The 14819-nt window shown below is 44.6% G+C and overlaps 1 protein-coding gene across 2 annotated transcripts in view; it reads right to left on the bottom strand.

Annotated features, from left to right (window-relative positions):
• Window positions 1-106: 106 nt before the first annotated feature.
• Window positions 107-14819, bottom strand: part of GNB4 (G protein subunit beta 4) — a 33347-nt gene continuing 18634 nt past the window's right edge. Inside the window, exons 3-10 of one of the 2 annotated variants that reach the window (XM_087739951.1) lie at window positions 11329-11367; window positions 10517-10623; window positions 9477-9540; window positions 8481-8643; window positions 8217-8283; window positions 7894-8095; window positions 6451-6667; window positions 107-5184 (exon numbers count right to left, since the gene is read on the bottom strand). In XM_087739951.1, coding sequence (XP_087596077.1) covers window positions 5078-5184; window positions 6451-6667; window positions 7894-8095; window positions 8217-8283; window positions 8481-8643; window positions 9477-9540; window positions 10517-10623; window positions 11329-11367 — 966 coding nt within the window. In that variant the 3' untranslated portion in view covers window positions 107-5077. Of the gene's footprint in view, window positions 5185-6450; window positions 6668-7893; window positions 8096-8216; window positions 8284-8480; window positions 8644-9476; window positions 9541-10516; window positions 10624-11328; window positions 11368-14819 lie in introns of those variants that run through there. The other variant, XM_087739952.1, reaches the window with a different exon arrangement.

Genomic DNA, 14819 nt, shown 5'->3' with positions numbered 1-14819 from the left:
CACCCGGCCCTTCAGCTCCTGCGCCCAGGTAACCCGCAGGCGGGGTGAGCGGGGGAGGCCGCTCTGCTCGCACCGCGCCAATGACACCCTCACGAGTGACAGGGGCTGGTTAAAAGCACTTGTTTATTGGTTACAATATCAACTCATGGCAACATCTTTCACTGAGCCACTGTACAAATACAAAGAAAAAGATCCATCGTGGAAAAAAAAAAAAAGCTATAAACAGAGTTCATAGCACGTGATTTTTTTTTTCACAGGGAAGTCTTTTTACAACAGCACTGGTAAAGAACAAAGGGCACAAGTCCCTGGTTTTTTTAATAGCTTAAATAAAAGCTTTAAGACTGTTTCTGAATACATACACAATCCAAAGGCAGTGCAGAATCACTTCATAATTGGTAACGTTACCGAAATTTTCCAAAGTAGTCAGCAACAAGTTAAAAAAAAAAAAAAAAAAAAAAAAAGACCCAAAGAAAGCGGGCTGATGAGAGGCGCTGGGAACTAAAGGCAAATGAGAACCAAGCGTGGTTAGAAGCACTTTGTTTTGGACTCCTTTGGATGTCATATGTACTACAAGTGTTCAGATGCTTTTATTTTAAAAAAAGGAGAAAAACACAAGTAGAGCACCATTGTGTAAGTAAAACAAAGGCTTGAAATATCTACGACTATTCCACCGAAGTCCATATTAGTTAAAACCTAAACATACTGTGTGGTATAAGAATGTCAGGCACATGTAATCTGTTATCAGTTATATCAATTAGTAACACTGTTCACACATTTACCATAACGACACTGCATTAACATTCTGCATGTATTTTACATAACCAGCAACTGGATAAGAAGGCTCGTGGTGCCTCTGAAGGGGAGGAAGTCGGTTCCCCAGCATGCATGCCGATTACACAGTGCACCATCAACCCATGCTTAAGTACTTGTACAGGAAACGCTATCTCAAAAATCAGTCATTCTGCTACACAACCACTGATACCAACTAGTGGAATTAGCCAAGAACTCTCACCAACACCTTAAAGCACAGCACTAAACCTAGTGGAGGTGACAGTGTCCCCAGAGAGGCGAGACCAAGCACTCCTGGAATGTTTTCGCCATGTTTCCGTTCCACCTGGAAGCCACGTGAGGGTCGCTGTGGGACAAGCGGTTACACGAACTGAACTGAAGAGTTAACTACTTCCAACCCGTGCATTACAGTAAGCACACCGGGAGCAGCCGTGACGGCGCCGCAGCTTCGCCAGGCCAAGGCCAGGCCCTCGCCTTCGGCGGGGGAAAGCCAATTTCGTCCAGGTTCCACGTCAAACGGCAAATGGTGGTGGCAAGGCAGCGGCTGCCGGGTCTGCCAGATAGCGCGATTCAGCGAGGCGGAGGGTAGCGCCCTTGGGAAGGAAAAAGGTCTGGGGGCAGCTGGCAGCAGGCCTGCGGCACCGGAGTCAGCGCGTACGCAGCAGCGCGGCACAGGCGCACGTCACCGGAGTCAGCGCGTACACAGCAGCACGACGTCACCGGAGTCGGCGCGTACACAGCAGCACGATGCCATGCAGCAGCCTTTCCCGGCTTCCGGAGCCTCAGCCCATCGCTCTGCCAGTGAGCGGCCGCCCGAGGCTGCGGGGGCACCGGGGCGCTTGCCTGGCTGCTGTTCTCTATTGCAAAGTTACATCAACAGTAGGAAATGCCGACAAAAAAACTGTACCTGAATAAAATCAATCTTGTTGCACAAAGCCCACGGTTCCTCTTGCCCAGCCGTAACCGACTGACTGTCTAGAAGAGAGGCTGGGAAAGCGTTCCCCTGCCGCCCTTCTGGCACGATGTTCCTCGTCACTCCATTTCTGTCATTGCACAAGTTATTTGAAATTCAGATAATGATGTCATGGCAACACTTTTTTAGAGACAGGCTAAGCTGCACCCACCAGTGCTGCACGATCTGCGGCCTAAGCAGCATGGCTGCTGCCACGGTGCCCAGTCAGTCATCGCCCAAGCCGCGTACGTGAGCCTACCCCACCTGCAGGCACCTGCCACTGGCTTCCAGAGGCAAAGCTGGGAATAAAACCTTTTAAGGGTCATTTCGTTACCTCCCCCGGATCAGGAGGCGTTGGCGCTTTTACCGGTCAAACCGCCTCCATGTTAGTACGGGCATCAGTGAGCGGTTATGATAGGCGTTAAAAAAGGAAATGCCACAGCCAGCGCAAGTTCATTATTTGGCCTTGTGCAGGAACGATGTGTGAGATTAAATCTGTAGGCTTTAAAAGAAAAAAAATTAAAAAAAATCTAAACTAGATCCAGGACAGCAGTTAAGGGGCAAACGGCACCGTGGCAGGATCTATCACAGGCTCCCCACGCGCTCCCGAGCGGCAGCAGCCACCGCTCGCCCAGCTGCGCTCGGGCTTCTTCCAGGCTTCCGACCCCGCGGTGCCGCCACAGACCCTGGTGAGCCCGGGCTGGCAGGTGCCTGCGCCCTGCTTTTGGAAACCTCATTAGCAAGCCGTCGGCATTCCTTATCAGTTATTTTAAAAGCAGCTGAATCCAACAGGCAGTTGCCCATCAAACAGTGACATTATCTGCAGTAATACCGCTGTGAGCGCCGTTACCAGGGTTACAGTCCACCCCAACTCTTAAGAAAAGTTATATACATTTGTAAAATTGGTTTTGGAGTTTCGCAAGTAGAAACTAGATTCAACACCAGAATGTAAAAATGGCACCTGTCTTCGCAAAGGCCTTGACTAGGAAATTGGTTCAAAACGCACTTCTATGGAAAAAAAATTTCTAGAAAAAGAATATTTTCTTAAAATTCCTTAGTAACAAATTTCCAGAATGATTCACTCAAGGCAGCTGTGAGTTAAAAAAAAAAAAAATAATCAAGTGCACCACTAAAAAAAAATAAACCAAGTCTGCAAGATCCCAAAGAGCTGCTCACTCACTCAAGAGCGTCACAAGAATTCCGTAACAGTTCCGTTAACGCAGACGGATCACAAAGCAAAACGCCGAGGAATTCCCGTGACATGCGATAGCGTGATTTTGGTCCTACACCACAGGCTGCTGTTGGTAAAGGAATGCTTCTCCAGCACAAGATGCACCTTTTTCTTTCTTTTAAAGTGAATTTACTGTGATTGACTGGTACATTTATTGGCACCTTCGCCATTACAGACATGGCAAGTTTACAGGCACGGTCTGGAAGTACTGAAATTTAGGATTACAAACGTCAGAAACTTGACAAATAATAGTCATCTCGGCCACAACTGTGGGTTGGGGTATTACAGGATACCGGGCACTTACGTTCACTACCCGACCCAGAGAATCCCAGACTCCCCATAGCTTCAGATGAGGGCAGATCGACATTATCGTCCACCCTGGAGGTTTAAGATTCACGTTATCTTTAAAGTAAGTCACTTAAGCCAATAGACTTAATTCCCCTTTCCAGAAAGGCCGCAGACGTTCCGATTCCCAAGAGAACATCCACCGCGGCACAGGCAAGCTGCCAGGCACCAGAAAGTTACGCGATCTTCCCGGGGAGTTTCACGCGGGCATCGGTCACTTGGTTTCCCTCTGTCTACGCTCAACGGTACCTGATCAGAACCCATCCTTTATGGGCGGCTGACAGCAAAATCAGAATAAAATCGGGAGCAGGAGAGGCAACGGCTATTTACAGTGTCAGAGCTGCAGCACAGGTAGCATCTACGGGAGCCGGCAGGGCACAGACCCCTGCGGCCGCGGGGGAACGAGCACGACGCTAAGGTCAGCGTGCGAGGGTGTGCAGGGCCGCGCGGGGAAGGTAAGCACGGTTATTTGGTTCATCGCGAGTTACACAATTCCTTTCATAATTCACGCTGCACGGAACTGACGCCGAGCGCTTTCGGCTGCGGTATGCTTCGGCAGCCCCCTCGCTGCGGGGGTTAACTGCACATGGGGATCTTCTCGAAGAATCTAAGCAAAGCCCCCCTGAACGTCTGGGTTTATTGTGGTAACTGAGCGAGCTTCGCAAACACGCTGCTTGCTGCGCGCTGAGCATCGTGCCAAATCATTCTGTTAGTGCCAATCGGCTGGAGTTTGTGACGGGCCGAGCCACCTCGTTTGCTTCGAGCTGGATCGCCAAGAGGAAAAGCACTCGGCCGCTTAACGCCAGCAAGGCAGGTCGCTCGGCTTCCGCACCCACGGGCTGCGGGGAACACCTGATGCGAAAAGCTGCAGGAAGGAAGCTAATACTTCTGGAACCGTTTCGGTTGGGGTTTTTTTGGTTTTGTTTTTTTGTGTTTTTTTTTGTTTTTTTTGGTTTTTTTTTTTTATTTAATCTTATTTTAATTTTTAATTATTTTTGCTGCTGTTGCAAGTCTGCCTGGCCTTAACTCCTTGGTGTTTGGAGGCCGTGACTGCCAATGGATGAACCAGGAACCACTGGCTTGAAGGAAGAACCCCCACAATTAAAAATAGGCAAGCAGGGCAAGAAGTGAGTGAATAAGGCGGTAGGTATTAACTGGGAGTCTCCAGGGCCTTTAAGAAAAAATTCAAATGCCTTCCATTATAAAAACACATACATACCATTGGTTTCACTTTATCTACAGTAAATTCACAAAAACATTTAAAACAGCAATCTAGTTCATCCACTACAAAACTCAGAAGTGACATCTTGGGTTAAAAGCAAAGCTATAAACGTAGTTCCTTAAAAAATGCAAACGTATTTCTTTACATACAGACAAATGTTACATGATTGGCTGCTATAATGTGTATATTCTGTTATGTACAAAAAAAGGTACAGGATTAGCAGACTGAGCACAAGCAAAAACCCTTCAAGGACAATCTAACCAAACCACCAAAAACAAAAAGACTGGCTCTTAGTTTGTCGGTCACCATGATTATGTGTGCTGGCCCCTTTTAAAAAGTCAGTGATTTCTTCCCCCCTCCCCTATTTCTTCACTTGATTTTTTTTTTTTCTAGTTTACAGAAAGCCATTTTGTGTAATAATCAGTGAATAGAAAAACTTCACCTGCAAATACAAGGTAGAAATGTTATTTCACAGCTATAGGCTGCAGCATTGATCTCTCCAGATCTCAAATGGAGAATGTACATGTTTGGCTCCCAGTTAATTCCAGATTCTGAGAAAACTGTCCCAAGACCCTGTAGCTACAGCCATGCCGTCATCAGTAACACCTAAACAGCTGACACGGTTGTCATGGCCAGCCAGGACACCTGGAAAAGAAGAAGCGAGGGAAGTTAATATTCGCAGGCCGTCAGGGACTCCAGCCGTTACTCTGCTCGCCCAGGTACGCCTTCAAATTTGCTAAAGACGATGTAATGCAAAACCTAATTACCCTTTGTGTCTTGACCCTGAAGCGTTATACACATCACGACAGCCGTATCAAGAAACTCAACAATGAGGTTTTTAACAATACGTACACACAATATTGCCTCCATTTTTCTCTCTGCCCTTACAACTTCTCCTTCCTTCTGCCCCGAAGATCCCCTCACCCCCAATCAGGCTCTATACTGGATTTCCCATTTTCAGCAATGCTGTCCACAATTGCAGCCATCAAGTACTGCCAAAAACATACGTGATGTCTTCCGACAGCGCCCCGGACACAGAACTGCCTTGAGCTTCCCATGGCTGCAGACCCTCAGGATTAAAAATCCCCCAGGTATTGTGTCAGCAGCACTGCGCCCTGCCGCTTCCCGCTTTGTTTTTGCTTTCCTTCCACCCACTCTTGCACTTGTCTGCTCGCCCGAGGTACCGCATCCCGCTCTATCCGAACTCAGCCTGCCCGTGTCCCTTACGGAAAAGGATGTCTTCTCAGCCCGAACGGCAGGACGGAGGTTCAGAACTGAACCAGGCCCCGCCATTTACATTACTGTACCAAGTGAGAAAGACGTAGCTATGCCGCAAACCTGCTGTCCACCCTGACAGAAGTGACTACTTCAAGGACTAGAAGTGTCCGCTTCCCCTCTCTCCCAACAGCAGGAAATTACGGTCCCCAACACAACAAGGCTGCCGTAACTTACTGCTATCTGCATTACCTCCTCTGATGGGTGCAACAGTCAACGCAAAATGCATCATTTTGTGTTACTTAATTTTATACGCTTCAGTGAAATAAATTTTCTGTAGACGTAATGTAATTTTGGAGGCTGTTCCTTAGCCTCAACAGCTGGTATCTTCCAGCACACAGATGTGTAATGGCCAATACCCAAGAACAGGAGTATTTCAGTGACTGGAGCACAAACTCCACACATCATACAGATGAAACCGTAATGCAATGTAACGACTGGGAGATAAAACCAAGTGCAATAAAATGGAAGGATGCCATTCCAAAAGGAAACAGCGTTAAAAGGAAGCAAGCAGATTCCCTAACATCAGCAACGGCATCGGCTACGAACTGGCTCTGCATTTTGCCTCGATTTGGAATACCCACCTTCTGCTCAGGAAATGGAAAACTTCAGCTCATTGCAGCTCCGGGTACTCACCTGCTCTCTCCCCTTTCAGAGTATCCCACACGTTGCAGTTGAAGTCATCGTAACCTGCTAGCAAGAGGCGACCGCTTTTGGAGAAGGCTACAGAAGTGATCCCGCAGATGATGTTGTCGTGCGAATACATCATTAATTCCTGATCTGCGCGTAGGTCAAAGAGCCGGCAAGTGGCATCATCAGATCCAGTGGCAAACGCGTGTCCATTAGGGAAAAACTGGAAGTTTTAATTGAGAGACAGGAGTCTGACACCAGAAAAATACATTGTTCATGCATTATTTCAAAAACATCACAGGACCATTTTGCCAGGGTGACCAGATAAAGGCAGAATGATTTGTTTTTTTTTAAAAAAATCTGCATGTTAAAAAAATGCAGATACCCAGCTATGCAACAAAACACTTCTACAACAGTACTGCTAACACCTGAACGACTGGACCGTTCCCCAGACAGTTCCCACATGCGGTGTAACAGAGGGAATGCACTGACTCCTGCAAAAGGCAGGCACGTGCAGCTCGGCGCAGCCTGGCCGGGGGCCGGAGCGACCCGGGTGCGGTGGCACGCAGCGCCCCGTCCCGCGCTGGCCGGCCAGCTTGGCTCAGCCGCGACAGGACTGCAAGCAAGCAATTCCATTTCCAAAAAATCCACTCCAGAGCAGAGTCGTTCTTACAACAGCCATATCGATTGAAACGGGAATGAAGAGAGCCCAGCGTATCTCAGGATTCAGGTCTAAGTATAGGAACTGCATTTTTCTACTGGTCATGCTTTTGGTATTTTCTCAGCCTGAATAATTTTTCGTGTTTATCAAAAACAGATGCAGCTTAGACTTAGGTTTCATTCCCTATTTATCAGAGCTTGTATCTTGCAGATCAGAACATAGTGTTACTATGACAGAGAGGAAATATAATCCAGTTTATAAATATTACAAAATTATTCCACGATGAATATTCAACCTAAGTACTGATTTTAACTTTGCCTTCCAGAATATTTTGCTGAAAGCTCTTTGCAACAGAAAATACCAAGTACACGTTTGTTCAACAAAAAAACGTTAAGATGAGGATGCTTTGCTGTTTTGCTCCCTCTCAGTATATCGCATTTATCTACAATTTTCAGTTTTTAACACACCATCACACTGCCACGGTTTCCCTCCTCCATTCTTTGCTTCTTCAAAAAAAGCAAGGTCCCAGTTACTGGACAAAAACATAGCTGAAACGATTCCAAGAACGCTTCAATGCATCGCCAATAACGGTAATAATAATTCGGTTATAAACTAGATCATAAGTTATTAGACAACCTTCTTCATTACATACAATTTCACAGTCTCTACCCTAATAAAGTCATTGATTTTAAATCAAGGTAACCCAGCAGACTGCCAGCGGAATCCATGCAACTACAGCTTTTATCCTCCCCCTTTCATCCCACGTGGAAATACAAGCGATCACTTACACAGACTGCATTAATATCCGACACGTGCCCTGTGAACGACTGCCTGCACATTCCGTCTCGGATATCCCAAAGCTTCGAGGAGGCATCGCAGGCACCCGAAACGAAAGTCCTCATGTCTGGACTTAGAGAGAGACTCATCACATCGCCAGTGTGCCCAGTGAAGGTGGTGGTCTGTTGACCAGTTTCGATATCCCACAAAGCGCTGCAGATAAAGTGACAACATTGACACGATGTATGTGGTTATTTGAGAGTTTATGTTTTAAATACAAATTAAGGTGGGGGGAAGGAAAAAAAAAAAAGGCCAACAGAGCTCAAAAACTCACCAAGTGGTGTCTCCTGAGCTAGTGACAATTTGGTTGTCATCTAGAAAGCGACAACAGGACAAGTATCCTAAAACCAAAACAGGGATGTTAGTTTCAGACCCAGGAGTAATAACTGAAGTTTAAAATCCAAGAGCAGCGATGAAGGTTCTCCCACAGCTCGTCCGTACCCAACAAAACTATTTCGCAGCTCGCAATCCCCCTCAAAGCGAGACCGTTCCATTTGGTGCAATACAAACCCAAAGCTGAAGCACAAATATGGCTGACCTGTATGCCCGGGCAGCTCCCGGCTGACTCTCACGTTGCCCTCTCTGGTTTTTAAGTTGTATATGGAACAGATGTTGTCCAGTCCACCGCAGGCCACGTAGTTTCCAGACGGCGCGTACGCGCAAGTCATCACCCAGGAGGATCTCAAAGGAATGGCGTGCATCTTCAGAAAGACAGAGTTCGTGAATGCTACGTCGCGTGTTAGCTTTCGTTTCTCACCGAGGTCATTCGTATCAGTTAACGAATTATAGCAGATGAAACACGCCAAGATTGCGTATCATGTGCTTCAGTATTTTGGTTTTACAACATAGGACGACCCATTTCGTATTTAACCATCCATACAGACTAGGATGAAAAACACCAACAGTCTCCGGGGCAGATATACAGAACTTCAGTACAACATTATTTAATAGCAAAGCTATTCTAAACTCAAACATTTACAACATTTGCTTGTTCTACTTAGATTTCTTTGTCCAATTCTTCCACATCTCGGAGCTATAGGTTATAAAATGGGACAGCTGTACCCATGGCGACCGGACCGTCTACAGCAGCAGATCACCACTCCACACTCCACCTACGCTTTTCTCATTTAACAGCTTTTTTTTCTTTACCTTTTTTTTCCCCCCTCCTCCTTTCTCTGCCCTCAAAAGCAAAGCGCTCTTGTAAATTCTGAGGTTGTGTGTTTCTACAGTTTAAAACCAAATTAGTTTCAGAAGCAACACCACACAGGCAGAGAGCAACCGCGACAAGCTACTGCACTAGCAAATTCGAGTGAAAACGTTACATAGTACCTAGAGCTATTGCTGCTGAGACACAACCTACAACGTATCGCCAGCAGTCAGCGAGTCATGAAAGGAAAAAAAAAGATTATGTCTGAATTAGGAAAAGACTGCTTCTTTTCATTTTTGCCTTGCAATCATAGAAAAAATAGACACGAGCCCCCTCAAACACACAAATTATGCATGAATTATTGACATAGATTATAAATAACTCTACCTTATTTGTTGTATAACTATCCCAAATAATTAATTTTCCATCTTGAGAAGCACTGACTAGTAGCCTAAATATAAACACAAAATAAAATGTGTTAATATAAAACAAACGAACAAAAAAAATCTCAAAATAGACATACATCATGCACGACTACCAAGTGAGTCAGAACTTTTGTAATTTCTTACCCCCTGCTTTGTTTTTTTTTTTTTTTGTGGGGTGGGGTGTGCATTTGTTGGGAAAAAATCTGCAAAGCTCTGTGTGTTACCTGACCGAAGAATCACGTGCCCACAGGACCGCGCAATTAACAACGGACAAAACCAAACGACTTACTGAAAACCCATTTTATGAACTGTCTCCACAGCTGCTTTTATTTTTCATATTCTAATATTTTAACTACACAGCTACACAAAAATAAACAAGAAATTTAGGGGAAAATAAATACTATTTTGAGAGCAGATTCTAGGTGTATTTCTTTCTGGACTACATGACAGAGTGGACCATGAGGCACTGTTCACACCTGACCACCAGGTGCTCTAAAGGCAGCATACCAAAACTGCTTCCGAGAAGCTAAATAGCTTTTCCTGCTACGTACAAAAGGATCTTTTTTTCAGTGAAATAAAATTCGTTTGTAAAGTTTTTTAAATCTCTGTTATCACAGAAGTTACGTAATTATTCAACATCTTGGAAAATACAATATCCATCATTCCAAAAATATGCCTTACCACATACCCCCCTCTGCTTAAACAGACTCAAAGAACTTAGTTAAAACTAAAAGAAGGAAAGGCAAAATGGCTGTGGTGAGAACGAGCGAAGGACCTCTCCTTTCGATCGAGGCTTCTCTATTACCACGACGCAATCCTCGCTGGTTTTGAGAAGGCAAACTATAACTAAAGAGAAGAAACCCACCCCAGCCACGGTCTGCGATCCCCCTGCAAGGGCACCAACACCAGACCGTACGGCTCCCAAAACCTGACGCCGATTCTGAAGTCGACAATCTGATTTCTAACCCTTAACCTGCAGGTTTAAGGATCACTTGTACAAACCTTGAGTCAGATCCCCAGTGCATAGCATAGATTTTGGCTAAGTGACCTCTAAGCGTACGCCTTGTTCGCATTTGAATTCGACCCACTGAGTCCAGGCTTGTTGTGATCTAAAAATACATAAAACAAACGCCTGAGACACTAAGAACTATTTTTAATATACAAGATAACTAAATACATTTGAACTTTGATAGGAAATAATCTATCTTGGCATGCAACATTAAAAAAAAAAAGGATAGTAGTGTACAACCCAGGATTAGGTCCATGCAACGCTGAGAAAACAGTACAGAAGATATACGCTAACACACTTCACAGCGGCTATACCTGAAACTTCGGGAAGCTTTTTTTAAAATACTACTATGTAATACTGAGGCTGTTTCAGATTATCAAATCTGAAAAGTTTTCAATTAAAACCAATGGAAGAAAATCCTCCAGTATTTACTGCACTGTTACTTTTGAAAGCATGGCAGAACTTTAAATGCAAAATACTTTTGTTTCCAAAATGCAGCTAAAAGACATTTATTTACGTCTTTCTAAATATACTAAACACAATAAACACAGTCTATTTAAGAGGTAAACTGGACACAGGACCCATTAAGATGGTTGGGTTTTTCTGCTGTTGCTTATTTGTTTGGGTTTTTTTGGTGGGGTGGTTTTGTTTTAAATAACTGTATAAATACACAGTACATTTCCAGAGGCTTCTTTCAATTTATCCTTTCGGTTACTAAACAGGAACGGGTTACAGTCATAAATTGTAGGGATTTTTATTTTTTTATATATCAAGTAACAGCCTATAAGCAGAATCAAGAACATACCTGAGCAAGGGTTGTGTCACTACATGCTTTCCTTGCATCCTGAAACAAAAGAATGGAACAATTTTAATCTAAAAAGGCAACACTGAGCACCACCTGAAAGCATCTAAAGGAAAAATAACTCAAGCCAGACTTGCACCACACTCAAAAAGCCACAAGCCAACAACAAGGTAACGCCAATACGCCTTCTGCCACCCTACCGTGTTTTATGGCGCAAGGAAGCCAAAGCACCGGCACACAGGCCGCGGGGCGGTGGAGGGAGAGGGCTTCGGAAGGGCCAGACCCCAGCGACCTTGGAGCCTCCCTTTCTACACAATGCATGACTCAAAGGCATCTGGAGCCACCCTGACGTCCCAGCGCTGTGGATGTGCTCGCTCAGGGCGTGCTGAGCACCCAGGGAAGAACTGGCCCACCTGAGAAAGCCACCACGCACTACAGGTGATCAGCAAGCTTTGTGCTGCTCGAGGCTCCGGCGTTAGCCCCCTTGCCATCACGCCCCAGGCGTGGCGATGCTAGTTGTAAGAGGCTGGATAAAAATTAACGGGCAGGTTCTGGGGAGGACGGACAGCAGGCCTACCGAAGCTTAAGCTGCTGATGCCCTTCACAGAAAATGAAGGAAAAAAATAGTCAATGAACACCTTCATTCGTTTCATCGAACGGAGGGTGCTCAGGTCTCCATACAGATACTCTGCCTTTTTTTTTTTTCATTCTTTCAGACTCTATGGGCACACGACTTACTGTCTGCATGTTATTCAAACCTAGACAACAGACTTGACTTTCATTTGTATAATCAGAGTAACAGACTGGACACAGGTGAGCGCCACTGAGCCTCCTTTGCAACACTCCAGCTCTGCAAAACCTGGTTTCAGTTACAACTGGGACTGCACTGCGCCCCTGCAACTCAGGCTCCCGTCTTCGAAAACCAGAAATAGGCACGCAGTCAGCAACCGCTTCTGAGAAGCATGGTTTAAAATAATCGGCTTAAAATTTGACAGGAACTCTATAGCACAAGTCACAGATAACACTATCAACAGCAGCACCGAAAGACCAGCCACAAGACGCTCTCTAACTCCCTGCAGTTCCTCCAAATACCTTCCAACTTCGGCAACCAGCGAAGCAGGCATCCCAGAAATGGCGGATGGCCCCCTTCGCCCCTCATTCGTGCGTCCCCCCACCCCAAGAAAGCATTCAATCTGTACGCTGATGGCAATGCCCTCGTTGCGAGAGGGAGCGGAAACATTTACTCACGCATTTTGGAACTGCATCAACACATTCAGACTAGGATCTTACCATTTTTCAGGCTCTTGCTTGACAGCTACTCGACGTTGCAACTTTTAACATTTTTTTTAGTGCATGTTTATTTTGACCACCCTTTATAGCTTTCCTCCCAGAAAGCAAGCCTGAGAGTGGATTAAGTCATCTCAACTTATTTTTAAAATGTCTGAACTGTAGAAATATTTATAAGATGTTGACGTCTGGAATCAGGAGGGGTTTAAAATACCAGAGCAACAAATCCCCCAGCACTCAGGACTTATTTCATCCACAGGAAGAAACACACTGGATTTTAAACAACTTTAATGTTTAGTTTAGCTGAAATACTCGAAGACGTTCAACGTAAAGTGAATTCTGAATGCAGTCTGAACGAAACAAAGCAATTTTTCTTAAAGAAAGAGCTATTAGCAACACCTATACTTGAGGCTGTCTAACACTTGCCATACGATTGGCAAAGTTGCAGGAAAAGCAAAGTTTCAACAGGCTATTTGAATTCTCACGTTGTAACCGTCATTTCTACATATGCATCACCTTAACAGAATCATTAGTGCCATAACATAAAAAAGCTCCTCTATATAATTGTAAATTTTTCTCAGTTCTTGCAGTAGACAATGCAGAATTTCAGAAAAATCTATCCGCTCCATCAATGTGTAACCCCCACGATTTCCGAGCACGCACACTTAAGATTTCTTCTTTTTTTCCCAAACTATACGTGTTTTTGACAATACAACGTCTTATTTGTTCAAAATGTCATTCAATTTCAAATGACACTGTGCCAAGTATGTAACACTTCCAAAAAATTGTATCCTGAATTTCAGTTCTCAAAGTGAGGACACGCATCACATGGGAACCTTATTACAGACAGAACGAGGGATCAACTTTAACCATAAAGCCATCCTGCCGTCTTCGCCGTTCACTGATGTTTCAAACTTCCTGCACTAAAAATCCATGCAGTCTCATTTTATCCCTCCAGCACAGTCCACCCGCGTACAGAACAGAGCTACAGCTATAGTAACTGCATGGGGAGGCAAAGGTACCCACATCACCTACAGACTGTTAAAAAACCGACCGTTAAACACTTCTAAAACACTGCAGGCTACAGAAAGTCTGTTGGGAAACTGACAGCTATGCATCACCATTTATTCTACTTCAGGTGCTAGGTACAATCGTACCTGGAACTCGCTCACAAGCACAAAGCTGATTTTTCGTGATTATATTGTTAGAGAAAGTACCAGGCAAAACCCAAGAGTTGTAAACAACTAAGACAGCAAACTGCTAGCTATATAGAAAACATCAGATGCTATTGGTGACCTCACCTCTTTTTAGGAGTGCATCAAAAAATTCCTGAAAGTTACCAGCCCACCAGACATTCCAGACACTTAAAAATTATTATTTTTAAGTGGGGGGACGCACGAATGAGGGGCGAAGGGGGCCATCCGCCATTTGTGGGATGCCTTATTTTTTTTTTAGATCCTATAGCTATCCTCTTACCCATCCCAAACAAAACACCTATTTAGAAAGAAAACTGCGCAGTGATTTAGTAAGATAAAGTCACCTATACAGATATGAAACTGAATTATTTGGTCAGAAAGTTTCTTGACTACTAAGTCATCAGGAGCATTTTTAATTGCATACTAATATGAAGTTAAATTTAAGCATAAGGTATCCAACCCTGCACTCGGATCCAAAGAGGAAAACACTAATTGCCAAGGCTGAGCCAAAAGGCCCCAGTGGCAATAGCTGTGGTTACTCAGCTACATCCATATAGATCCAGTCACCAGTTTGGGTGATGAGAGTTACAAGGGAAATGTTAAATCAACCTAAAGCCACAAAATGGAGTCCTCATACAAAGTGCCAATCAGATTTTTATGCTCCAAAATTAAAAAAGCCAACATTCCTGCAGCACAGCCTAGCTCTCTTGCTCACCTGGCATCTCCTTCGTCACGCAACACAGTTTTGCATAAAACCAGACTGAGTGATTGCTAAAGACTGAATTAAGACTAACTGGCTCGCCCCAACATGATGTATTGAGACAGTCTTTACACATCAGGCAGAGGAAGAACTGAAAAATTACGTACACCTTTTATTTGTGCAATGCTGTAATGCAGCTTAACTTTAAGAAAAAGTATTTTAAACTAAAATTTAGTTGCATTCCTCCACAGAGCTGCTAGGAGGGGTACCCAGTGCCACCACACTGACTGATCCCCGCCTTGTGCTTCATT

The sequence above is a fragment of the Nipponia nippon genome, unplaced genomic scaffold, assembly GCF_047370975.1.
Source record: "Nipponia nippon isolate SJK-2023a ecotype South Korea unplaced genomic scaffold, ASM4737097v1 scaffold_7, whole genome shotgun sequence".
NCBI lineage: Eukaryota > Metazoa > Chordata > Aves > Pelecaniformes > Threskiornithidae > Nipponia > Nipponia nippon.
This window is presented reverse-complemented; position numbering and strand designations above follow the sequence as displayed.